Below are 26,681 nucleotides of genomic sequence, written 5' to 3'. Positions count from 1 at the left end.
TCTGTACAACAAGAAATGTTAAAGGGAGCTCTTAAGGTAGATCAAAAATGGTACCAGATAGGGGCACTTGGGTGGCTCAGTCAGTTGAGTGTCTGACTTCAGCTCAGGTCATGATCTCACAGTTTGTGGGTTCGAGCCCGCATCAGGCTCTGTGCTGATGGCTCAGAGCCTGGAGCCTGCTTCAGATTCTGTGTCTCCTCCTCTCTCTGCCCCTCCCCCACTCATGCTTTGTCTCGCTCTGTTTCTCAAAAATAAATAAATGTAAAAAAAAAATTTTAACAAAAAATGGTACCAGATAGAAACAGGGACCAAAGAAATGAAGAACAGATGCAGTAAATTAGGTAAAAATAAGCAATATTTTTCACATTTTGAAATCTTTTAATAAGATAATAGCTGTTTAAGGCAAAGTTTATTAGCAATACATATGTTGGGGATTATAATATATTTGGAAATAAAGTGTATAAAAATAGTAACACAAAGAACAGGAGGGGAAATGGAAGTATACTGTAGTGAGGTTCTTAATTATATACATGAAATGGCATAATATTTAAAGATAGACTATGGTAAGTTACAGATGTATTTCAAACTCCTAGAGTATGGATTGATAAACTGTTTCTATAAATAGCAAGATAGTAAATACTTTAGGCTTTTGGAGTCAAACGTCCATGTTGCAACCACTAAAATCTGTCATTGTAGTATACAGGCAGCCAGGAATAATATGAAAATGAAAAAGCATGGCTATGTTCCAATAAATCTTTATTTACCAGTAAATAAAGCCTAATAACAGGTAACACTGTAACCGCTAAACAAGTAACAAGCTTGATTTAACCTATCAAACAGTATGTCAACAGACGGCTTAAGGCAGTCACTAAAAGAAAATAAAAGACAGAACTGTGTCTAATAAGCCAAAAATGGAGACAAAATGGAATCTAAAGAATAATCAATCTAAATGAAGGCAGTAAAAGAAGAAAAAATGAATGATAAAGAAAAGGGTCAAATAAAAAAACCAATAACAAGATGATATATTTAAACCCAAACATATTGATAATTTCCTTAAATGTAAATGATTTAGAAGACTTCAATTAAAAGGCAGAGGTTAGCACACTGAATTTTTAAAAGCCTACTTTAAATATAAAATATAAATATATTAAAAATAAAATAATGGAAAAAGATTTACCAGGTAAATACTAATCAAAAGAAAGCTAGAGTGCTATGCTATCAGAGAAAATAGACTTCAGAACAAGGAATATTATCAGGGATAAAGACGTGTATTTCATAATGAAAAGGGGAAGTTTAATAAAAAGACATGAAAATCCCAAATGAGTTCATACAAATAATAACAAAGCTTTGAAATATGAAGCAAAAATTGGTATCACTGAAAGGAGAATTTTTAAAATGCACAATTACATTTATTAATTTCACCTTTCCTAAGTAATTGCTAGGATAAAATATAGTAAAAATATAAAAGTCTTAAATGACATTATCTGCTAACTAGACCTTCTTAGTATGTATAGAACAATATACCAAATATAAGCCTAGTTTTGGTCATCAAATTAACCTCCAGAGTATATAAGGACTCAAATCAAACAAAGGATGTCCCCTGACCACAATGGAACTAAACAGATAACCAACAGAAGGGTATCTGAAAAATCTCTTAATTTGGGGGAAGAAGCAATACAACCAAATATAACCTATAGGTCAAAAAAGTCATAAGAGAAATTTAACAATCTTTTTAACTCATAATAACAAATATGAATACTCTAAATCCATAGGACATAGCTAGAAACTGAAACTTAAAAAAAAAAAACAAAACACAAAACACCTTGGCAGTAATATAAAAGAACATAAAATACATTGAGGATTTTTACTTATAGTAAGATACACATGACATAAAGTTTATCATCTTAACCATTTTTAATGTTTATTTGTTTATTTTGAGAGAAAGAGAGCAAGCAGGGGAGAGAGGAAGAATCCCAAGCAGGCTCCGCACTGCCAGCACAGAGCCCGATGTGGGGCCCCAAATCACAAACTGTGGGATCATGACCTGAGCCAAAATCAGAAGTTGGATGCTTCGCTGACTGAGCCACCCAGGTGCACCAAGTAGAATCCTATAGTGATTTTCTTTTTATGATAGCTTTACTTCACTTAATATAACGTCTTCAAGGCTCATGCGTGTTGTAGCATGAGTCAAAATTTTTTTCCTTTTCGAGGTTGAAAAATATTCTATTGTATGTATATACTGCATCTTGTTTATCCATTCATACACGGACACATGGACACTTGGGTTGCTTCTTGGCTATTGTGAATAATGCTGCTGTTAATACACAGAGATTCTTTTAAATAATAAACTGAAAAGTCATGCTGAGAGAAATTAAATGAGGCCCAAATAATTAAGAGATATATTGTGCTTATGGATTGGAAATCTTAATGTTAAAAATCTCAATTCTTCCCAAGTCAGTCTGTACATCCAACACAATCTCAATCAAAACTATGGCAAGTATGTTTTTTAGAAGTTGGCAAGCTGACTCTAAAATATGTATGGAAGTTTAGATGATCTAGAAGAGTCAATTATGAGAAAGAATAACAAGTTGTGAAATGTACACAACCTGATTTCAAGACCTACTACAAATCTACAGTATCTGGGAGAGTGTGGTATTGGCATGAGGAGAGACATGATCCATGATCAATGGATTGATCCATGATCCATTGGAACAGAATGTAGGATCCAGAAATAGTCTGAAATTTATATGGTCAATTGATTTTCAATGGAAAAAGGATAATACTTTCAAGAAACAGTGTTGGAAAAATTGGACACTATATGCACCCCCTCCCAAAAAAATGAGCCTTAGTCCATACTTCACACCACCTATAAAGTTAATTCAAAATGGATCATAGGCCTCAAAATAAGAAATAAAACAATGGAACTTCTATAAAATATAGAAAAAAAATCTTTGAGACCTTGGGTTAGGCAAAGTTTCTTAGATAGGAAGCAAAAATCAAAAATCATAAAAAAAATCTCATAAACTGGAATTTATCAAAATTAAAAGCCTATGTCTTAAAAGACATTGTGAAGAGAATTTAAAGTCAAGACAACTTCTTACTAGACATGTCTCCAGAGGCAAGGGAAATAAAAACAAAAATGAGCTATTAGGATCTCATCCAGATAAAAAGCTTCTGCACTGCAAAGGAAACAATCAACAAAACTAAAAGGCAACTGATGGAATGGGAGAAGATATTTGCAAATGACATATCGAATAAAGGGTCAGTATCCAAAATCTATAAAGAACTTATCAAACTCAATACCCAAAAAACAAATAAACCAGTGAAGAAATGGAAACGAGACATGAATATACACGTATCCAAATGAGATATCCAGATGGCTAATAGACACATGAGAAGATGCCTAACCTCACTCATAACAGAGAAATACAAATCAAAACCACAGTGAGATACCACCTCACACCTGTGAGAATGGCTAAAATGAACAAGTCAGGAAACAACAGGTGTTGGAAAGGATGTGGAGAAAGTAGAACCCTCTTGCACGGTTGGTGAGAATGCAAACTGGTGCCGCCACTCTGGAGGACAGTGTGGAGGGTCCTCAAAAAATTAAAAATAGAATTACCCTACGACCTAGCAATTGCACTACTAGGTATTTATCCAAAGGATAGAAAAATGCTGATTTGAAGGGGCACATGCACCCCCAACGTTTATAGCAGCACTATCAACAATAGCCAGATTATGGAAAAAGCTCCAATGTCCATCAGCTGATGAATGGATAAAGAAGATGTGATATATACACAAAACGGAATACTACTCAGTGATCAAAAAGAATGAAATCTTGCCATTTGCAACAACATGGATGGAACTAGAGTGTATTGTGCTAAGCAAAATAAGCCATTCAGAGAAAGATGAATTTCGTATGACTTCACTTATATGTGGAATTTAAGAAACACAACAGATGAACATGGGGGAAGGGAAGGAAAAATAAGATAAAAACAGAGACGTAGGCAAACCATAAGAGACTCTTAACTACAGAGAACAAACTGAGTGTTGCTGGAGGGGTGTTGGGTGATGGGATGGGCTAAATGGGTGATGGGCATTAAGGAGGGCACTTGTCAGGATGGGCACTGGGTATTACATGTAAGCAATGAATTACTGGGTTCTACTCCTGGAACCAATGCTACACTGTATGTTAACTAACTTGAATTTAAATAAATAATTTTTTTTGAACATCAAGGCAAATAGCAGAAGAAAATATTTTTGAAAGGCACATGTCAAAGAAAACTTGTATTCGGAATATATAAAAACATTTTACAACTGAATAAAAAAATAATCAAATAAAAAAACAATCAAGTAACAATCAAATTTTTTAAATGGTCAAAAGATGTGAACAAATACTTCAAAAAAAGATCTATGAATGCAAATAAACACATGAAAAGATGGCCAGCATCATTAGGTATTAGCGAAATGGAAATTAAAATTATAATTATAATTTTATATACCTGCATGCCCATCAGAATGACGAATATTAAGGAGACTAATAATAGCAAATGTTGGTGAGGATATGAAACAACTGGAACTCACACAGAGTCCGCATGGCAATGTAGGATAGGTAAGCCACTTTGGAAAATAGTTTGACATTTGCATCTAAATTAAACATCCTATGAAAACCTGCAATTCAGCTTCTAGGTATTTGCTCAAGAGAAATGAAACTATAGATGTCCACAAAAAGATCTATGTATGAACATCCCTAGTATTTTCATTTGTTACAGCCGAAAACCGACAAAGTCCAGCAACAGGTGAATGGATATTCAAACTGTGGTACAGCCATCCATTCAATACTCAGCAATAAAAGTAACCCACTATGGATGAAGGCACCATCACGGGTGGATCTCAAAAACACGCTGAGCGACAGGCGCCAGATACAAAAAGAGTACATACTGTGTGATTCCGCTTATATGGAAGTCTAGAAAACATAATCTACAACGGCAGAAGGCAGATCGCTGTTTGCCTGGGGTGGGGCAGCAGGAGGGGAGATTGCCTGGTAAGGGGCAGGAGAGAAGTCTGGGGGGACACCGGAAAGATTCTGGGTCGTCGCTGTGGTGACAAAGGTCTATAACAGGTTTGTAAAGGTATATTGACTTTGACACGCAAACCTCCCCAAACTGGATCTCGGCATTTGCCCTGGGGAAAGAGTGATTTGAGACCACCAGGTGCAGCTCATTGGCAAGGCTCTGTCCACCTGCTGATCAGTGATGGGAACTGTTTACCACGCAGATCTCGATTTGGATACAGGTAGCATTACTCTGCATTACTAGCTTTTGACCTTGTGAATGCTGAGCCTTATCTGAAAAACACAAAAAGATAATGGGAAAAAAAAAAAAAACCTACCTCATAAGTTTGTTTGCACAGTAAATACTGTTTTATATTATAATCACTCCTCAGTTGTAATCATCATCTTTGTCATCATTATCCTTAGGTTGTCAAAATAACTCTGTATACGAGCTCAGCCTTAAAACAAGCCATTACTTTCACTAAGGCATGACAGAGTAACTTTTCTCCCCTCAGCTTTGCAATAGGCATCTTTCACTGTTCAGACAACGGCTTCCTGAACTTCCATTTATCTTCTGAAGTTCTGTGGCAGTAAGGCATTCAGATGCTTTACTCAATTGTCTGGGCCATTTTCATTTAACTTTCTTATCTAGGCCTTCCTTTCCCAGCTGTTTTGAGTTTCTCAAAGCTGAGGAAATAGACCTCAACAAAATGACTCCAGATACCGTTTTGCATATTAACAGCAATAAGACAGAAGTATCAATGATCTGCAAAGTTAATAGATTTTTTTGTGTGTGACTCATAACACATTTGAGGTCAGGTGACAGCGTTGTTTCGGTTTGGGTCATATGAGAGGCAGTTTTCTGGGAAATTCTGCACATCAGTGCAGTCATTCCAAATTATCACAAGTATTTTTCAGAAACCCTGATTTTGTTCGGTGAACAAAACAAAATCACTCTGATCTCCTCAAATTATGAAATAACTCCAAGTTTCATCTAGCATTTCTGCTATTTGCTTCTTACATTCCGTAAGCGTGAGTTGGTTACACTTGAGGATCAACTTCCTTTTGTCTATCTGGCTAATCAGTCTTTTGTCCCCATGATTCCATTTATACTGGATAATCAATGACCTCCATGCTGTCGAATTCACTGATCCCTTCTCTGTCCCTATTCATACTACATGGTTCCTCAGTGGCAATCAAAATTATTGGCCATTCCTTGCTTCTTTGATGTGTTGTCTTCTCTTGGCTTTCAGGATACCACATTCTCCTGGACTTCCACTTTGTACCTGAGCTGCTGCTTCCCAGGCTAAATGCTGGGATGTAAGGGCCCATGCTGGGACATCTTCTGTTCCCCAGCTATATTCCCTTGGCTTTTACTTTTTTTTTAATTGAGGTATAATTGACATAACATTATAAGAGCTTCAGGTATACAATGTAATGTCTCAATATCTGTATGGGTTGCAAAATGCTCACTACAGTAAGTCCCATTAACATCTGTCACTTGACTCCCTTGACTTTAGTAGTATCTGCTGAAGTCCAAATTTTAACCTTTAGCCCTGACTTCTCCTGGGGCTCTGACTCATATATCTAATCGCCTCTGTGACTGCTCCACCAGAATTTCCAGAACAGAACTCTTTGTACTGCCTCCCTGGCCCAGCCCTTCCCCCACTCCCCTGGCTAGTCAATGTCTCCTAATAAATGGCATCACCATCCACCCTGTTGCTCCTGCCAAAATTCTAGAAGTCCTCATTGGCTCCACTCTTTCCCCATCACCCACCCTCAAAGTCCAATCCTATGGTCCTATCTCCAACATATATCTCAACAATTCCATCCCTTTCTCCCTCTATGCCACCAGCTACCAGGATCTCACATCTGTACAAGTGTACCAGCTTTTGACTGGTCTCCCACTCCAGTCTTCCCTCTTCTGTTCTACAGAGACCCCAAGATGATCTTTGTAAGCCATAAGTCAGATCATGTTTAAAGCTTTTGGGGGCTACTCATCACACTTGGATTCGAACCCAAACTCCCTGCCAGGGCCTCCAAGGTCCTGTGTGATCTGGTCATCGCCTACCTCCATTCTTCGCTCCTCCTAGGCACCTGCCACTTACTCCAGCTCATGCTGACTTTACTCCTGTTCTCTGACCAAACTAAGCTCATACCTACCCTAGTGCCTTCATTTGTGCTTTTCTTCCGCTTGGAACACACTTCTCATGCAAGCAGCTAGACAGGAAGACATCACCTCCTGAGAGGATGAGTGAGAGTCCAGAAAGAAACAAAAGATCCTCAAGAAAGTCCAGAGCTTCCCCATCTTTCCCCTGAGGGGACTCAGGACATGGGTAGAACCAGAAAGGAGGGCCTGGCAGTTACTCTGGGTTTTGCGGTGTTGAGGCTGCATATGGGGAAGGGGGAGTTGAAAATAATTCTGTTCCCAATGACTGGGGTGGACATCAGGGAGACCGGGAGCACTCCTGAGGGATATTTGAGGATTGGGGAGAAAGAGAGGAAATCGAGAAAAGTTGTAGAGTAACAGAGACTGGGAGAGAAGAGGGAAGCAAGATTGTTCAAGTGGTTAGGGATTAGTCTTTAAATGGCTGCACCAAGATTGGTCCATCTGGGGCCCAGAGCTTACTTAAGGGAGAGACCTAGACTCTGTAGTGCTCTTGAACCAGAACAGGTGGAACTGGGAAACTAATTGTGGTAATGAGAGGAATAAGAGGAATAATGGTAATAAGAAGGAGGGAGATAAACGGCAAAAGAAAATACTTTCTCTGTTTCCTAGGGTTCCAGGCTCGACAGCTGGGGCCCAGGAAGTGTATGCTGGTGAGAAGCAGAGGTGAACTCATAAGGTGAGTTCCTTCTATCTGCCTAGCTCTCTGCATGAGGTTCATGTAGGGAAAGACCGGAAAGCTGGGTTCAAAACTGGCAAGGATTCTCTTTGTCCACAGCAAGGTGCTTCGGGACCTGAGGTTGTGTGTGTGAGCACAGGCTTGTGTCTTAACTTATTTCTCCCCCGAGACAGAAGGTTGGCAGGTGTAGGGTTACTTGTAGACTCTCATGACCCAACCTCACAGACTGATCATTGCAAGGATGCGTGTGTCCTTCCTCAGCTCTGCCTCCCTGCTGTTTTACGGTAAAAAACAGAGCCGGGGACATTCTTGACTCCTGCCTTCGTACCCCACACCACTGCTCCAAGCACAGGTGCCCCAAGGTGAGCCCCCTGCTCTGTGGGCTCCGCTGACCTGTCCCCGCCTGCCACTAAAGGCATCCTCTTTAGAGGTTTTCTGCACTTCGCAGCCCCTCCTCACTTATTGTGGTTTGGATACACAGATGTTTCTACACGTGCTTCCGACAGTAACTACACTGATGAGCGGGCATCTTATAGAAGAAAAAACTTGAATAGCTAACAACTATATGAAAAACATGTTCCACCTCCATGCCTGCCCGAGACCTATAAATTAAACCAATGTCATCAATTAATGAAAGTCTGACAGTCACGATCTGTGGTGGGTCTGCATGAACTTCAGATTCTCCAAAGTTTACAGTCCCTGCAACACCCACTGTCCCTTCTTGGAGCATCCCTGACACCAGTACTCCACGGTCGTCCCCGTTGCCTCATGCAGTGTCAGCTAACTTCTCCAGGGAGGAAAACAAAAAAACAAAAATAAAACCAGAAAAAAACAATGGATGTCCTTGGAAGTTAGTTAAATTTTGGTAAAATCCATTAATAAAATTTAAATTCCCCATGCCTCCCAGATCTAGGCTTTCAGTGTCCAAAGAGTTTCAAAACCTTCTATACTCTTTCATATACTTCTTCAGCCTGAACCTACAGTGACCACTGTAAACGGTCACTGGCATTATACTAAGGCAGACGGCAACAAACTTTTTTCTTAAAGGGCCAGAGAGTAAATATTTCAGGCTCATGGGCAATATCTTGTCTCAGCTCTGAAAGCAGCCATAAGCAAAAGGTTGAGCAAATGGGTGTGGCTGCGTTCCAGTAACATTGACTTACAAAAGCAGCTGTCCAGCCCGTAGGCCATGGTCTGCCAGAAAATCAACAAACATTGGTCCTAAGCTTGTGTTCGAAAATAAAGATACTGCAGAGTAGTATGATTTAACACAGGCAGTTCAAGTACGTAGTCTAGCAGGGGGTTAAGAACATGAACACGGAGACAGGCTTGAGGTCAACTCGCTGCACTGTGGTTTATAAACTGCAGGGAGAGAAGTTATTTCGCCTAAGTTTCACTCATTTCACTTTTAATACAAAAACAAGGATCGCACCTAAGTCAAGGTGGGCGCAGCACGCGTTACTCAAACTCTCTGGCCACGTTCCTTAACCCCATTAACACCCCTGCAGCAGGAAGATGGATATTCACATGAAGCATTAGGAACGAACACACAAACATTCACGATGATTACAGCCAGGCAGTGCCACCAAATGAATGAAAACCTTTTGTTTTCATAGGTTTTTGGATTTTAGAATTACATAGTTGGGGACTTTTGACTCTTCATTTATCAGTTATATTTTCTTGTTTGTAAACTAATTGTGTATGCCCTTTCACGGTCAATCTGTTGGAATCTGGACGGTTTCCTTCCTGATTTAGTTGACTGCTTCCAAACAAAGAGAAGTCAATTATTTTTGAGTTTATATATTTATTTTTAGAGAGAGACCGGGGGGAGGGGTGGCAGAGAGAGAGAGAGAATCCCAAAGGGGCTCTGCACTGTCAGCACAGAAGCCGATGTGGGGCTCGAACTCACGGACTGTGAGATCATGACCTGAGCTGAAAACAAGAGTCGGTCGCTCAACCGACTGAGCCACCCAGGCGCCCCAGAAGTCACTTTTAACGTAGCCAGATCTGTCCGTGTTTACTTCTGTGATTTGGGATGACACGTAGTAAATGTGCGTCCAGGGATTACTGAACAAATGAATACGTTTTCTTTTTCTCCACAGCCCTGTGAATTATAGTCTTGGGTGAACCGCACTCTCCCCAGCTGGAAGACTTCTTGCAGTGAAGGAACAAACCGAGAGACTCCCTACCGAGGTGGTCAGCAGGAAGTCATGGCAGGAGTGAGCATTCAGACCGCTTTAATGTGGTATCCTAGCTGTCTGGCTTTTCTTTGTCCTTTTTCCTCCAGAAGGATGGTATGCAGATATTTCCCTTCATTTCCTGGGAGAGTCTGACGGGTAAGCCCTCCTAGCTCTCAAATGAAGAGACACTATTAACAGTTTTTTACTGGATCACGACTTTGGTTCTGCATTTAATGGACCCTCATGAAATTAAAGAAAAAAAAAAAGATTGTGTTTGATGAAAAGGGGAGTATCTCCTAGGAAAACATGAAGAAAGATGGAAGGATTTTTGCAGAAAGAAAAGAAATAACGGGGGGAGGGGCACGTGGGTGGCTCAGTCGGTTAAGCAACCAACTTCGGCTCAGGTCATGATCTCGAGGTTCGTGGGTTCGAACCCGTGTCCAGCTCTGCACTGACAGCTCAGACCCTGGAGCCCCCTTCAGATTCTGTGTCTCCCTCTCTCTCTCTCTCTGCCCCTCTCTCATTTGCTATTTGTGTCTTCCTCTCTTTCTCTCTCAAAACTAAATAAACATTAGGGGGAGAAAAGAAATAAATCAATCAGGCGTATTGCCAGAGCAGGTCCTGATAACCTGGGGGGGACTCCAGCCAAGTTGCCCAAGACGGGAGAGGGTCTGCTGCCTGGAACAAGCCAGCCAGGCCAAGCAAAGGGCCACTGGCCTGGCTCCGGGGCCCCGGGGCCAATGGGAACACAGCCATCCCCCAAAAGGTCTGGAGCAAGAACTCCTCATTGTCTGTCCCTGAGCCTATGCTGGGCGGTCCTCCCAACAGCACTAAGAAAGGATTTCACATTTTCAGTGTCCCATAGGAGTGACACTCATCGTTGTCGCAAGGCTTTGTTGGGTCCCTAATGATGACCCATGTGGACACAATCTCTCTAAATTAAGACCAGATGTCCATGAGAAAGGACTGGAGTCTTGAAGGAGCTGGGACGGAAGAGTCCCTTGTAGGTATGTGCACTTCTGGGGGCCGAGCTGACCTCTGAGGAAGTGTCACCCTCACCACAAATGTGTGAACACAAATAAGTCATCCTCAGAGGGAACTCAGAATGCCTGTGTCTCTTCCCAGTAGTTGTATTTTTGTGCCACTGGTACATTCTTGAAGACCTTTCATGCCTCAAAACTTGACTGTTGTTAGATAAATCTCAACTAAGTTTATTTTTAGCACTTTCAAGTTTTTCCAAATTTTATGCATGAAGTAAAACTATTAATATGTGTTAGATCCTGCAATTTCCTTTTTTTTAATTTTTTCTGTAATGTTTTTATTTATTTTTGAGACAGAGAGAGACAGAGCATGAGCGGGGGAGGGGCAGAGAGAGAGGGAGACACAAAATCCGAAGCAGGCTCCAGGCCCCGAGCTGTCAGCACGGAGCCCAACGCGGGGCTCTAACTCGCGGACCGCGAGATCATGACCTGAGCCGAAGTCAGCCACTTACCCGACTGAGCCACCCAGGGGGCCCTAGATCATGCTATTTCAAAGCGCATAATTCAAACCCACATCAAGTGTTTAAGTCACCTGGGAAGGTGAAGGTGAGATGGCACCGGAGAGTGGCGGCCCAGCGGAGGGAGCGTCAGAGCTTTGCACACCATCCATCCACGGACAAACGAACACTTTGGCATCTCCAGCCAGTTCTGTCCTCTGAACGCTGGCCTCCTAGATGCAAGGCTTTAGGCTCTAGGACGGCTAACGGCGTGTCAACCACGACATGCCCTGAATTAGCTCCCACCCTCCCCTTCCTCACCAGCTTCAATCCCACTCTCCGAATGGCAACTCCGCTCTCCAGGAGTCACCTTACACTGCGCTTTTTCTCTCACCTCCTGTGTGCAGTCAGTCAGGAACCCCGTTGTGCTCTACCTTCTCACTGTGCCCTGTCACTGCCTGGACCACTGTGCCACCTCCTGTCTGTTCCCCCTGCATCACCCTCTGTCCTTGTAGAGCGTGCCTTCAACATGGGATTCAGAGAGATCCTGGGTCCACAAAAGCCAGACCACGCTGCCCTGACTCCAAAGCCTCCAATGGTTTTCTCACTCAGGGTAAATAAGAGTCCAATCCTTATAATGGCTCTTAGGCCTTAAGCATCCCCCTCCCAACATCCCTCCCACCCCCCAAGGCCCCCCCCCGACACACACACAGTGCCAACCCCCTCACTTCCCTCCTCTCCTACTCACTCGGCTCTAGCCTCCTGGCCTTCTCGCCACCTCAGGCCTGGACACAGGCTCCTCCCTCTGCCTGGATGCTGTACCCCAGATATCCACATGGTTCCTTCCCTCACCTCCTTTGGGGACTGGTTTAAGGGTTTGAGGATCTTCTCAGAGGCCTTTTCCAACTACCCTATTGAAAATTGTAATTCCCCTTCTCTAAAGTGTCATTTCCTTCAGTACTGGCTATTTCTCCCAACAGACCATGTAAATTATCTGCAATTATTAAAAAAAAAAAAAATGGCTGCCCCCATTGTAAAACTCAAGTTCCACAGGAGCAAGGACTTTTGTCTGTTGTCACTGTTCTATCCCCCACACCTAGGACCGTGCTGCATGTAACAGTCCCTCAATAATAGTTCTTGAGTAAGGGACTGAATCACATAATTAACTTGCAGCAGGTCTGATAATAACAGATAGTCCCATCACAATGTACATCTATCATGAGAACAATCAAACATAATTTGACCTTTATAGAGGTGTTTGTAAAAAAAAAAAACTATTAAGAAAAGCTACTTAAAAATTATAATGCAACAATAATTACCTGAGTAAATGATGATTCACGAAGTAATATAATGGAAAATAGCTTTAAAAATGTTCCCTTCCACTGATAATAAAAGAAATGCAATAATAAGGCAAGGGGGAGGCGTAGTGGTGGTAATACTCAATACTGGCAAGGGGATGGCAAGAAGAAGCACTTCCAAGAAACACTAGTGAGAAAATCGTTGTTACAGGTTTTCTAGAATATTCTTTGGCCTTAAAAAAAATGTTTGGATATGCTTTTATCCAATCATTACACTTCAAATCACCTATCCTAAGAAAACAATAGGGAAGAAGACGCATAAGTATACACAAAGACACAAATCACATTATTGGAAACAGTTGTAAGTAAGCAGAACTCAACTGCCAGGAATTGGATGTTCTGACATTATTCCCCACCTTCCCCCATTCTTCCCACTTCCTCAAAGAGGCTGTCCCTGCAGTACCTCTGTCCCATGCATATCATTCTTCTGGGTGTAATTTCTCAAAACGGTATATTCCTTGCTTTCATACTTACAGTTATGTATTTATTTTGTGCTTTTTTTTTTGCCTATTTCATCCATTAGACTGTAAGACGCATAAAGGCAGGAACTCTGATTTGTTCGCCAGTGCAATTCTAAATTTACAACTTCTGGCATGAAATAAGCACCCAAGACTTGTTGAATAAATGGATAAATGAACAAAGCAGAATATTACGCTGCCACCAAAATATTTCTGAAACACCAACGGCCTAGGAAATGCCTACAATACGATATTAGTAGAAAGAAACAAAAGTCACATTCAGTATCATTTCAACTATCGGAAAATGCACAGAACAAAATCACACTGGAAGAAAACGAAAACAAAAACAAAAAAACCCCGTAATAGTAAGTCTGGCTGGGTGCTAAAAATACAGAAGTATTATGCATTCCTTTTCTATATTTTTCTCTATTCACAATGTTTCACAGTGTTACACAACTAGTAAGATAATACAGAAAGCCTAGAGGAAACCACACGAGCAGAAGCACGGTGAGGGCAAACAAGTGCGTGCAGAGAGCTTCAGGGGGTGGCACCTGCCTGCACCTGCTGAGCAGGGGCAGGATTATGGGCCGGTCCGGACTCGTGGACAGACGAAGAGGGACGTGGTCAGCGCTGGACTGTAGGAAGGTCTCCCTGACAAACTACAGCCTACTATCTGTTTTTGTGAATTAAGCTGTATTGGAGCACAGCTACGTTCATTCACTGGGGTACTGTCTGTGGCTGCTCTCATGCCAAGTAGTTACAACCCACACCATTACGGCCCGGAAAGCCTAAAACACTTACTGTATGGCCCCTTACAGAAAATCTCCCCCGGCCCCTGGTCTAGAGGATCCATTGGAGAAAGGAGAAATCACAAGAAGTAAGGAGGTGGCTGCAAAGGCCATCATTTTCTTGTTTCTTCTTAAAAAAAATTTAATGTTTATTTTTGAGAGACAGAGAGAGAGACAGAGCATGAGCAGGGGAGGGGCAGAGAGAGAGGGAGACACAGAATCCAGGCTCCGAGCTGTCCACACAGAGCCCAACACAGGGCTCGAACTCAAGGACCGTGAGATCATGACCTGAGCCGAAGTCGGACGCCCAACCAACCACCCTGGCGCCCCAAAGGCCATCATTTTCAAGGTAACATGGAATGTGATGGTGGCAGACAGAGGAGTCTTGACAAGTATCTGTATGGACAGTCAGATAGGCAGAAGAAGGCTCCTCTCAAAGGGTGAGAGGCGTTCCTATTTTAGGCAGATACTGCCATGTTATGTAATTACTATTTAATCGTGCTGCAGGAAAAGCAGTAGCCGTTGGATCGCTTACCTGCCGAATCGGGACTGTAGAGGCCAGCAGCTGCCGCGATGGGTCCTGGTGGGTGGATGGCACTCGCTGAGGACCTCTGACTCGCCATCAGGATCCTACTCTTTGCAGACGGTAAACGGGACATTGCACCCAATCCCAACTGGGGCTTAAGGAGCATGGCCGATCGGTAGAAAGTTGGAGGAACTTCATAATGAGTATAGGACGGACTGCAAAATTCTTCTTTTCCGGGGCGTTCTGTCACCTACAACGAATGACCAGAAGCTTCATGAAAGGAGCGCACATCATTGGATGAGGACGGAACATGGTCAGGAGACCAAGGCTTCAGCAAAGGCCACCCTGGCACCACTGAGTTGCCCCACCACTGACCACTTAGCTTCTCTGGACCCCAGACTCTTCATCTCTAAGTTAACAGCACAACTGGATGACCTCTCAGGTCTCTTCCAGTTCTAACACTCTATGAATCCAAATTTCACTGGGGGGGGGGGGGAAGAACTCACTGTATAAGACTTTTAAATTTGATTGCTTCAAAATCATTAGAATCTGTGCAAGTAGCCAATCTATAAATACATAATCTCAATGAAACAGAGAAAGAGTTTATCAAATGTGCATAGAATTATGAAAGTTTCATTATTCCTTTTTAAAAAAAAATTTTTTTTAACGTTTATTTATTACTGAGAGAGAGAGAGAGACAGAGCATGAACAGGGGAGGGACAGAGAGAGGTAGAGACACAGAATCCGAAGCAGGCTCCAGGCTCTGAGCCGTCAGCACAGAGTTCGACGTGGGGCTTGAACCCATGGACTGTGAGATCATGAGCCGAAGTCGGACGCTTAACCGACTGAGCCACCCAGGCACCCTGAAAGTTTCATTATTCCTAAGGAGAAAAGGCACAACAATGTTTACGGTAACCTACTCTTAACATAAGCAGGTGAACTTTACCAATTTATATATTAGGGCTACTTAGGAAATAAAATATGCATTGGTAATGTGGGAGAAAAGGCTTTTTGGAAGAATAGAGAAATTGATAGAAAAGTGTGTTTTCAGGCCTCTACAATCTGTTCACATCATTAAAAACGAGAGACTGTGAACCACCTTCTCTGTCTTCCCTAGTAAGGCGCAGTGTCCAGGAATGTTCGACAAGTTTCACTAGAACAAAGTTCTAGGACAGTCTTGCTGACTGCTGGGCCCAGAGCACCTAGAATGGTGTCTATTATGTAGCTAAAGGCAATAAATATTTTCTCATTAAAGGAATCATGTTTCCATTCTTACCTAAGTATTTTTTGGCGGGGGGAGGGGGGCAGAGCACCAGCGGCCGGGGAGGGGGGCGCAGAGAGAGGGGGACAGAGGATCCGAAGCAGGCTCTGCACGGACAGCAGTGAGCCCGACGTGGGGCTCGAACTCATAGCCTGTGAGATCATGACCTGAGCCAAAGTTGGCCTCTCGACCGACTGAGCCACCCAGATGCCCCCTTGCCTAGATTTCATAACATAACAATCCCATTACTTTTCCTATACTTAACAGTTGGGGCTAGAATACAGACTACATAGCTTCTATGTATGCAATTCTGTACTCACAAAGCCTATTCATGTTATTAGTGTTTCTTCATACTAAAAATTAAGAAAATGGGGCACCTGGGTGGCTCAGTTAGCTAAGCGTCTGATTCTGGATTTCAGCTCAGGTCATGATCTCACAGTCTGTGGGATTGAGTCCTGCGTTGGGCTGTCAGCATGGGGCCTGCTTGGGATTCTCTCTCTCTCGTCCTCTCTCTCTGCCCCTCCCTTGTTCTCTCTCAAAATTAAATAAACTTAAAAATATCTATATATTAAAAATGAAAAAAAATAAGGCAAATAATCTTATTTCCTTTAAGTTTAAAAAAAAAAAAAAACAGTGCCAGAGGCGATGTGTGAAAAGATACATCTGTTAATTAACTCTGATTTAAATCACAATATATTTCATGTGTCAAACATTGATCTATTCCTGAATCATAAGTAGTTAACAAAATTCTTTAATAGGGACTTAAAGCTTTGATCCAAGCTGTTGAAGAGAAAAACTTAATGTGATACCCTTTTAATGGTGAAAACAGATACAAAGTTTTCCTTAAACTGACATTATTGAAACAAAAGATTAGACCTTTAAAGTTTTATCATAATCACACTGTAACACACACTCGATTGCTATAGCAGACAGACTGAATTCAGGCCCCAACAAATTATATTCTTGCAAAAGACATCCTACCTATGTCTTTTATTCTTGCAAAAGACATATATTCTTGCAAAAGACATCCTGCTCTCCAATAACATTTTGACCATTCCCTACTTACCCTCTTACTATCAACCTTTGGCTTTTCTTTCTCTTTCTTTCTTTCTTTCTTTCTTTCTTTCTTTCTTTCTTTCTTTCTTTCTTTTTTTTTACTGTTTATTTTTAAGACAGACAGAGACAGTGCATGAGTGGGGGTGGGGCAGAGAGAGAAGGAGACACAGAATCAGAAGCAGGCTCCAGGCTCCGAGCTGTCAGCATAGAGCCCGACGCGGGGCTCGAACCCACGAACCGTGAGATCATGACCTGAGCCAAAGTCGGCTGCTTACCCGACTGAGCCACCCAGGCGCCCTACGGCTTTTCTATTATACTTACATTTCCTCTATTTTTCATTGTAATTTCTCGAAGTTTGGTGCCACTACTCTTTGCTTCTAGCAGGTGCTCTCACGAAGAAATGATTTCTAACCCACATCTGTCAGGACTGCAATATGCTGATCTCGGTAATTACTCAGTTCTCTGAAACTGGAGAGTTTTCAGGAGTCAAAACCCCTCAAGCTGCCGCTCAAAAACGACCTTATGATTTCAGTAACTTCAATGCCTGTCACTTTGCTGGGTAGTTTGTCTCTGGTAAGATTTAACAAATTTGTTAAGAAGGTGAAAAGTATGCCTACTTTGTGCATTTTTGATAAAAACCAAGGAATCTCTAAAACACTTCCCACTTGTTTCTTTCATCTTTGTTGACAGAACAGAATATGTGTCACTGCACAGTCATGAACACATAGAGCCTGGTTTTATTCCTTCTTCTCTGAGTATTTTTTAGAGAAATAATATTGAAGCAAACTAAAAAATCCTTGTGATTTCAAACTCCCCAAATCAATCAAGGTACACAAACAAGTTAAGTTCTTACTAGAAATATGCCCCTTTTCGTATTTTCCCCGTCCTGTTTTCAGCAGGTTGGGCTGGTCTGGGCCGACATAGGGCACATGTGGATGCTTCAAGAAGCCCCTGGGATAGATACAGGGAGACGTGTGATGGCTAACCTTGACAACTTGGCTAGGCCACGGTACCCAGATACTTGGTCAAAGATTATTCTACATGTTTCTCCGAAGGTATTTTAAAGGTGAGATCAACATTAAAATCAGTAAACCCTAAATAAAGCAGATTATTCTTCACCATGTGGGTGGGCCTCACCTAATCAGTTGAATGCCTTAATGGACCTCCCTCAAAGGGCAGGGAACTTTACCAGAAGATGGCCTTTGGAATTGCACCACAGCATCATCTCCTCCCTAGGTGTTGAGCCTGTGGGCCCATGCTGCATACTTTGGACTTCCCAGTCTCCACAGTTGCACAGACAAATCCCTTCAAGTCTGGGTAGATACTTATATGATACATACATACTTATATGATACTTATATGATACATACTTATATATCCATCGACTGATACATACATATGATACTTGTATGATACTTATATGATACATACATACCTGTATTATGGGAGTAAGAAGGGGAACCAGCCCTGATCATATATCTGTATACTGAAAATACACTACCTCGCCCCGTCTTCTCACCGTTGCTCCTTTCTTCCCACCTCCTTACACCAAAAATTAAAAGAGTTCCCCCAAGGCATCAGTAGCAAGAAATTCCCCAGAGTCCTTAGGATAGGTGAAAGCAGAAAACAGTCTACACAAGTATGCATATTTTATCATCCTGTCGTGACCAGATCCAAGATGATCTTCAGAGCTGCTTCTGAAAGGTCTAAAAGTCTGTATTGTTCCAGACAACCAAAAAGAGCTGCCCTCTCTCAGAAGAGCCCTTACTCTTGACTTTTCCATGTCTACTAATGCTGTCTAACCAGGAGGAGTCTGTCAATAATGATGAAAGAGTCTGAAGTCACTGGGGTTTGTACTGTAAACACTTTCTCATTTTATTAAAAAGATACATGATTCTAAAATTTGTATGGCACCAGAAAAGACCTTGAGTAGCCAAAATAACGTTGAAAAAGAAAAGCAAAGTGGGAGGCATCGTAATTCCGGACTTCAAGTCATATTACAAAGCTGCAATCATCAGGACAGTATGGTACTGGCGCACACACACACACACACACACACACAGACACACAGATCAATGGAACATCTTACACCATACACAAAAATAAACTCAAAATGGATGAAAGATCTAAATGTGAGATGGGAAGCCATCAATATCCTAGAGGAGGAAACAGGCAGCAACCTCTTTGACCTTGGCCATAGCAAGTTCTTACCAGACATGTCTCCGGAGGCAAGGGAAGCAAAGGCAGAAATGAACTACTGGAACCTCATCAAGATAAAAAGCTTCTGCACGACAAAAGACGCAACCAACAAAACTAACAGGCAGCCTACGGAATGGGAAAGATAGTTGCAAATGACATATCTGACAAAGGGTTAGTATCCAACATTTATAAAGAACTTCTCAAACTCAACACCCAAAAGGTAAACAATCCCACTAAGAAAGGGCATACAACATGAACAGACATTTTCCAAAGACGACATACAAATGGCCAACAGATACGTGAAAAGATGCTCAACATCATTCATCATCAGGGAAGCACAAATAAACACCACAATGAGATGCCATCTTATACCCGTCAGAATGGCTAAAATTAACAAGTCAGGAAACAACAGATGTTGGCGAGGATGCAGAGAAACGGGAACCCTCTTGCACTGTTGGTGGGAATGCAAACCGGTGCAGCCGCTCTGGAGAATGGTGTGGAGGTTCCTCACAAAATGAAAAACAGAACTACCCTACGACCCAGCAATTGCGCTACTGGGTATTTATTCAAGGATACAAAAATTCTGATTCGAAAGGGCACATGCACCCCAATGTTTATAGCAGTGCTATTGACAATAGCTAGTTATGGAAAGAGCCCAAATGTCCATCGACTGATGAATGGATAAAGAAGATGTGGTGTATATATATAATGGAATATAACTCAGCCACCAAAAAGAATGAAAGTTTGCCATTTGCAACAACGTGCATGGAACGAGAATATATTATGCTAAGCGAAATAAGTCAGAGACAGATACCATATGATTTCACTCATATGTGGAATTTAAGACACAAAGCAGATGAACGTATGGGAAGGGAAGGAAAAATAAGACAAAGGCAGAGAGGGAGGCAAACCATAAGAGACTCTTACATACAGAGAACAAACAGGGTGCTGGAGGGGTGTTGGGTGCGGGGATGCGCTAAATGGGTAACGGCACTAAGGAGGGCACCTGTTGTGATGAGCACTGGGTATTGTATGTAAGTGATGAATCACTGAATTCTCTTGAAATCAATAGTATACTATATGTTAACTAACTTAAATGTAAATAAAATCTTGAGGGGGGAAAAAGATATATGGCTTCTACAACTGAAAAATTGTTCCATTGCAATTGGTCAGAAATGTGTCCTTTCCCTGGAGACTGGCTGAGGCCATCCTGTGGCAAGGTGGGACACAGGGCTGGGGAGGTGGCTTGGGGGCCTCCCTGCACCAAGCCTGGACACAGGAGGGGGGCCTGCTGGGTTGCACCCACTGGTGACACTGACATCAGGTCCCAGCTCTAGGAGCAAAGGCCAAGGGCCAGCCTATTGATGCAAAGAAGATTACGGCAGAAATTAGCTCAGTGCAGCACCCGAGGCTCCTCTGCTCTGTCTTACAGCCTGAAGAAAGGGCCTAAGACACTCTGATTATAGCAGGAGACAGTCCCCAGACAGAGTGGCTGGTGGTGCACGGGGGCATTGCTGTCCCCCTACCAGTGAGGTCTCTCCAAACCCCTCAAATTACTAACACCACACAAACACCCGTACTATCCCATTTCCTTGAGACTCAGGGTGGCTTCTAGAGGATTAAGAATAGAAAAAATATTTGGGGGAAAAACATGCATGTGACTTAGAAATTATTTATATTTTATGGAAGGAGCAGAAGCGATACAGAAAAGAAATACACGAAACCAAAATTAACAAGGCTCACGGAGAAAGAACTGCAGACAGTAACAGGATGTTTGCCTACGTCTACAAATAAAGTTTCTCTCATGAACGTGTTTTTCAGAGAAAAATCCAGGGGATCTTTTTTTTTTGGAGCTCCCCCCTCCAAAAAATTTACTTAATTGAAGAAATGGTTCAAATGAAGAACTTAAGTGGATGGGTTGATACAACTTATAGAAAAGGTAAAGGTGACCCCAACATGCTGGCTGACCAGGGAAGTCATCCCAGGGGCCACAGAGAAGCCACCTAAGGGTTAGCTCTCTCTCATCACAGTCTCCTAGGGTGCGCTTGTCAAACAGCTACTCTGCCATGCCAGCTTTAAGGGCGCCATCTTGCACAGGCTGGTTACTTCTGCAGTGATTCGATGAGAAGAAGGGTCTTTGGTTATTCAGCTTTGGTGCCCACAGCCCCCAGGGAGGGTCAGAGGGCTGCCTTTCAAGGTCCTCACGAGGAGCATCCACGTGTCCGCAAAGAGCCTAAGGTCAGAGCCTCATCCTGAGCCTGGGAGGCCCAGGTAGATAAGATTTCAGAACTTTGAGCAACAGCCCAGAGACTGATGTAGGAGACCGAAGCGGCAACCTGTTAACTGGTACTGAAATGCCACCGCCCAGGGCCAGGCTCTTAGCGTCCTCTGGCCAGAATGTTCTCTCCCTGCAGGCCTCCATTTGAGAGGCCCACTTAAAACAGGACAGCATGAAGCCCTGCACAGTGAAATGAGCCCCTACCAAAAAGAATGGACCCCTGACCTCTCAGGTCAGTGTTCTCTCTGCAGAGAAGGGAATTGGGAAGCCACTCCGGCGGGCCCAGAGTTAGAGACAGTGAGCAAGCTGTGTGATGTGAAGCAACCAGCCCGCCCCAGGGGCAGGACAAATGGTCAGCTTTCTGGGGCACCTGGTCAGGGCTAACCTTGGTCAAGCCTTGCTGCTTAGAATCGATTCACCCGCTTTGCTGTGCCAGAGCTGACAACGTCTGCTGTGATCAGTACATCCTGGAAATCCGTCAAAATGTTCCATCAACCTAAGGTCCAAGCCTGGACTTCGCCTTTCTGTCTCCAAGAAGCTTTGGTTGACTTCTGTCTGGATCCAATACGTAGGAGTTCACAATCCAGCTATCATTCAGCGTTTTCTGATCAAATATCTACGTCAGCACTGTTCCAAACTCTGGGAACCCAGTAGGGAACAAAAATAGAAAAAGTCCCTGCTCTTGTGGATTTTACATTCTAGTTGGTGAGGCAAAAACGAAAGAGTATGTATACCAAATGGAGATAAGCACTAAGAAAAAATAAATCAGAGAAAGCGGTCTCAGGGAAAGCGAGGCATCTCTCCAACGAAATGACATTTGGACGGAGACAGAAAGTAAAGGAGAGGGCCATTCAGATATCGGGGAGAAGAACACGCCAAGAAGAGAGAGGTGCAAAGGCCCTGAGACAGCAGAGGGAGAGGGGGTGAGCAGAGGAGGGAGAGGAGATCGGGTAGGTTATGGATCCAGACTGAGTACTTCCTAAAAGCTGAGCCATCCTGCACGCACTATCCTGTGTTCTGAGTGGACTGGGAAGACTTGAAGGGCGTCAGGGGGAGGAGTGATCTCCTTTTAACTGATCACTCTGGCCTGAAATTACTTCGGGAGACAAATCCACTTTCTGAGCTCTGGGAGGACAACTCACCATAGCACCCAGAAGTGAAAACGGCAGCACGGTGAAGAACCCGGGAGGGTGTAGGCGAGCATCTTAGCACTGTCCTTGTTCTGTGCCTTGAACTGAGTTATTCAAACCCCTCCAGATCTGTTTCTTCATCTACACAGTGATAAAAACTGTAATCCCAACCTTCAGAAAAATCACTATAAGGATCCGTGAAGATTGGTAAAGATGAAATATTGTGTTGTGTGGGCTTAAGACATAGTAGGTGCTCAACTAAACGTTAGTTGTAATTGTTATCTTACTTCAAAATGAAGAGCCCGTGCCTAATGCGTTCTTTGCTGGTCGCTGTGTTTTTCATGTGCGTGAACATGAGATTCTCTCATAAGGAAAATATCCCTCCTGAGAGGATGAAGCCAGGCCAATGTGAACGATATATTTATTTTGGATTTTTGCCCCATTGATCTGGCTCATAAAACACTCATGCCCACTTATTTAAACGGGGAAGCCAATTTAAATGCATACCTACCTAACCTCACATATATTATGCAGAGTGGGAATTTAAATAAGCCTCCTTAGATTAGCTACATCTCATCATATCATCAAATTCTTCCAGTCAAAAATGCCCATTTGTCTACACGCTCCTCTAGATAAAGACCTCCATTTCTGTACAAATACATCCATCGAAATCTGCGATTTGCTAAGAGAGGATATTCTATTCTTACAATTCACACTGGAAATCCATAACAAACTTTGTGATGTTCAACTTACAGAGCGGGTCGCGGTGACGGTCTCTTACCTCCTGCAAAAACTTCTCACTCATCTGACTGAAATGGTGTCCTGGGGGCTTGATCCCAGACACCATCAACCCGGAACTGAAGACCCGTGGCTTCTGCAAGTCTGGCTTGAATTTCTCGTACAGGTCACCACCTGCTGCCTTCTCCTCTTTGGGAAGAGGCATGGGACACGTGGGCGGAGCGTAGGGAAGCCCCAGTGGCACCAGCGAAGTGTCCACCTGGCCGAGGGCCTGAGGACTCCTCCTGATGTAGGTGATGATCTTGGGCCTCACGTGCTTGGGCTTGGGCAGAACGATGGGCTTGGGTTCTGTCCTTTCTTCCGCCTTTTCAACCTGGTGGTTCTCCATGCCATCCTGTGAGGGAGGGGTGTCTTCAGAAGGTGGGAGGACAGGCTCGGGGACCCCGCTGGGGCAGGTGCTCTTGTCAGGCACTTTTGGGGGGGGGTTCGACAACCGCGCGCCATCGGCGGGGGGGACGGCGGCCGAGGGGGGCCTCGCACCCGCACCCGACGCGCCCAAGTCCTGAAAGCTGCTGCTACTAGCTGGTGTAGGCTGGTGGGTCACATTCGCGGTCGTCTCTGGACGGAGGGGTGCCGGGGCGCCGCGAAGGGCGCCCGCTCCCCCGGGGGCGCTTTCAGTCTCAGCTGCACTTTCCAGAAGGTTCCTACTTCCTGCAACAGCTGCCGTGACCTCTTTGCTGGCCCCTCCTTCGGAGCCGTTGCCTTGAGGGTCAAGGGGCTCGGGGACCCCGGCGTTGCTCTCTCCAACAGAAGGATCCGAAGGACGAGCCGCAGCACTGTCCGCGTGCCCGCCGCCCGGCGCTCTGGCCTCACTGACCTCTGAGGGCCTCCTGTCAGGTGGATCGTAAAGGATAAGAGGTACCTGGCCGTCTCCCGACGAAACGGCACCGGATGCCATTTCGCCGGGCTTCCTGGCTGCACCTGCTGAAACTTGGCCTGCGGGCTGCTCATCAGCGGCTGCCGGGGAAGCAAGGCCCCGGGCGAGCGGGGGCTGAAGAGCACCGTCCTCAGGTAGGCCACCCGCTCTCGTGTCCTGCTCGCTCCTGCCTCTTCCCGCCCCGACGTGCTGGAGCCCGTTAGGCGACGGGCTAGGTGCGCCACCGGGGGCAGTTTCCTGCTGTGCTTTCCCACCAGGCCCCTTCCGTTCCAGGGACAACACAGCCCCGTCCTTCGAGCGCCCCACACACTCCGCCGGGGTTGACTTCAATTCCTGCACGGCCTTGGGGTGGACGGCCTTCGGCTCCGGCTGGGGCTCTCCCTTTCCCTGACCCAATTGTGCTTCTGGCTTACTCGGGATTCCCTTCGGGGCTGAAGCCGAATGGGGACCGGGCTCTGCGGGGGCAGAACGTGATGTGCTCTCGTCGCTAACTCTCGGTGCACGCCCCATCTGGGTCTCCGAGGGGGTGGTCTCCTTGGCTGCTGAGGTAGATGGTTCAGGATGACGCACACTCTTTCCCTCTGAGGTACAGTCAGCAGGAAGAAAGGCCGCCGCTAGAGAGGGGGCCGTGGACATCGTCTGCGGCCCGTCCCCACCACTGGGCTCAGGCCGCGGGGCCTCGGGGGAGTCCAGCGGTGTGGGCTGCGGACTCTGCCCGCTGAGGCTCCCACCGTGCTCCCTCGGGGGCACATCCACGACAACAGCAGCGCTTCCAGCCCTTTCCAGAGAATGCCTTCCCAATTCCTCGTTGTCAAGGGTCTTTGCCAACTTCTCCTTAGGAGCCTGCCGGGGCGGGTCAGCGTCCCTTTTAGCCGAGACCTCTGGACCGGCCTCAGCCAGGACATGCCTCCAACTTGACAGACTTGCTCCCTGCATACTCCAAGGGGTCTGGAGGGTATCTGTGCCTCTCTCCGTCGTGTGCTCTTCGTCCGGTCCTCCGTGAACGGTGGAAGAAAATTTAAAATCCTTCAGGCCGGTGGGGCCAGCCTGCAGTCCCTGCCCAAAGCCCCGAAGTTGGTGGAATTCCTCACTGAAGCGGGTGCTGTTCTCTCGCTCCCTTGAATTCGCGTTTCTAATTTCATCTGTCGGGTCACCTGTCCCAGACCCATCATGAGAGGAACGGACCTCCAACATGATCTGATTGGCATTTGTATCTCCCAGACTTAGGATACTCTCGTTATTATTTTTCACTCCATTTCTGTTGTCCCGCAACGGAGCGTAACACGATTTCTTCGGAGCCACCGGGACACTCATTTTCAGCCCTTCAGTGGGGGCGGCTGGCCATGCAGTCCTACTTAATGGAAAGGTGCTTCCTCCGAGCTGCTATTTGTTTCGTGGGGAATTCTCAAGCTGCTTGCTGCCTCCCGACAATGTCACGTTGCAGTACTACCTGAACCATTTTCAGAGCGGTTTTAAAACCAAGCATCGTCTTGACATACAGCAGGATGACTTATCTGTTAGGTTCCTGCTGAATGAGGGCCAATTAGTCCGTGAGACCTAGAGAGAAGTAAAAATAAAACCATGTTATTGGCATCGACAAACAGAGAGTCTCGGGAGAAAAAGGCATGGAAAATACAGCTTTATTCATCACGTTCATATTATCAATTCATTCACTCACTCAGCCCATAAATTTCTCAAAAGCCTTTCTGATAGGTGCCTGCTGGCCAAATCGGGGGAAATTAAAACATAAAAATGATTAATGTTAGACAGGGATTATGAAATACGTTAAATCTTAAATTCAAATTTTAAAAATCCACAGGTTCATACGGATGACGATTTAAAGGCTGGAAGAGAAGGGAAAGCTTGTCTTCACGGAGTAATACCCAGACATATAAGAAAAATCATACAGTTAGAAAAATCGCCGTTTTGGAATTATAATTCATTATCTTGGGTGTGGGACCCCAAAGGTTGCCAACAATATCAGGTGAAAGATTATTGGGGACCAGGATATTCATTCACAGAATCTAAAGGTACCAGTCTCCAGATTACTCTATTTCTTACAAAAGGAAATCTTTATCTTTACAATGGAGATATCTGGTGGACACCACCTTAACCAAGTGACCACGTTTAACACCAATAATGGAAACTCATACCACGTGTTCCTACTGTTAGGCAGTTCTCAGTGCCTTGTCACTTAGATCGTATTCTCGCTATAAATGTTCAACCTGAAGTTAACCACGAGGAAATAATCAGGCACGTTTAAATTGGCGGACAGTTGACAAAGTAACTGGCCTAAACCTGCCCCCCAAATGCCAACGGATATCTACATACAATGCACGAACCTTGGCCAGATCTCGGATTCTAAAAAAATAGTGAGTGAGTGACGTTATTTGGGC

The 26,681-nt window shown here is 44.2% G+C and overlaps 1 protein-coding gene across 3 annotated transcripts in view; it reads right to left on the bottom strand.

The window, feature by feature from the left end:
- The window catches only part of MTUS2 (microtubule associated scaffold protein 2), a 374,790-nt gene extending 349,039 nt beyond the window's left edge, over positions 1-25,751 (bottom strand). For all 3 annotated transcript variants that reach the window (XM_047078256.1, XM_047078267.1, XM_047078275.1), the window contains exons 1-2: positions 23,392-25,751; positions 14,696-14,936 (exon numbers count right to left, since the gene is read on the bottom strand). In XM_047078256.1, coding sequence (XP_046934212.1) covers positions 14,696-14,936; positions 23,392-25,599 — 2,449 coding nt within the window. In that variant the 5' untranslated portion in view covers positions 25,600-25,751. The remainder of the gene's footprint in view (positions 1-14,695; positions 14,937-23,391) is intronic.
- Positions 25,752-26,681: the final 930 nt, after the last annotated feature.

This window comes from Lynx rufus, unplaced genomic scaffold (assembly GCF_022079265.1).
Source record: "Lynx rufus isolate CCGP_SWC_20201006 ecotype Redwood Valley unplaced genomic scaffold, mLynRuf1.p SCAF_1, whole genome shotgun sequence".
Classification (NCBI taxonomy): Eukaryota; Metazoa; Chordata; class Mammalia; order Carnivora; family Felidae; genus Lynx; species Lynx rufus.
Note: the sequence above shows the minus strand (reverse complement) of the source record. Positions and strands in the feature narration are given on the sequence as shown.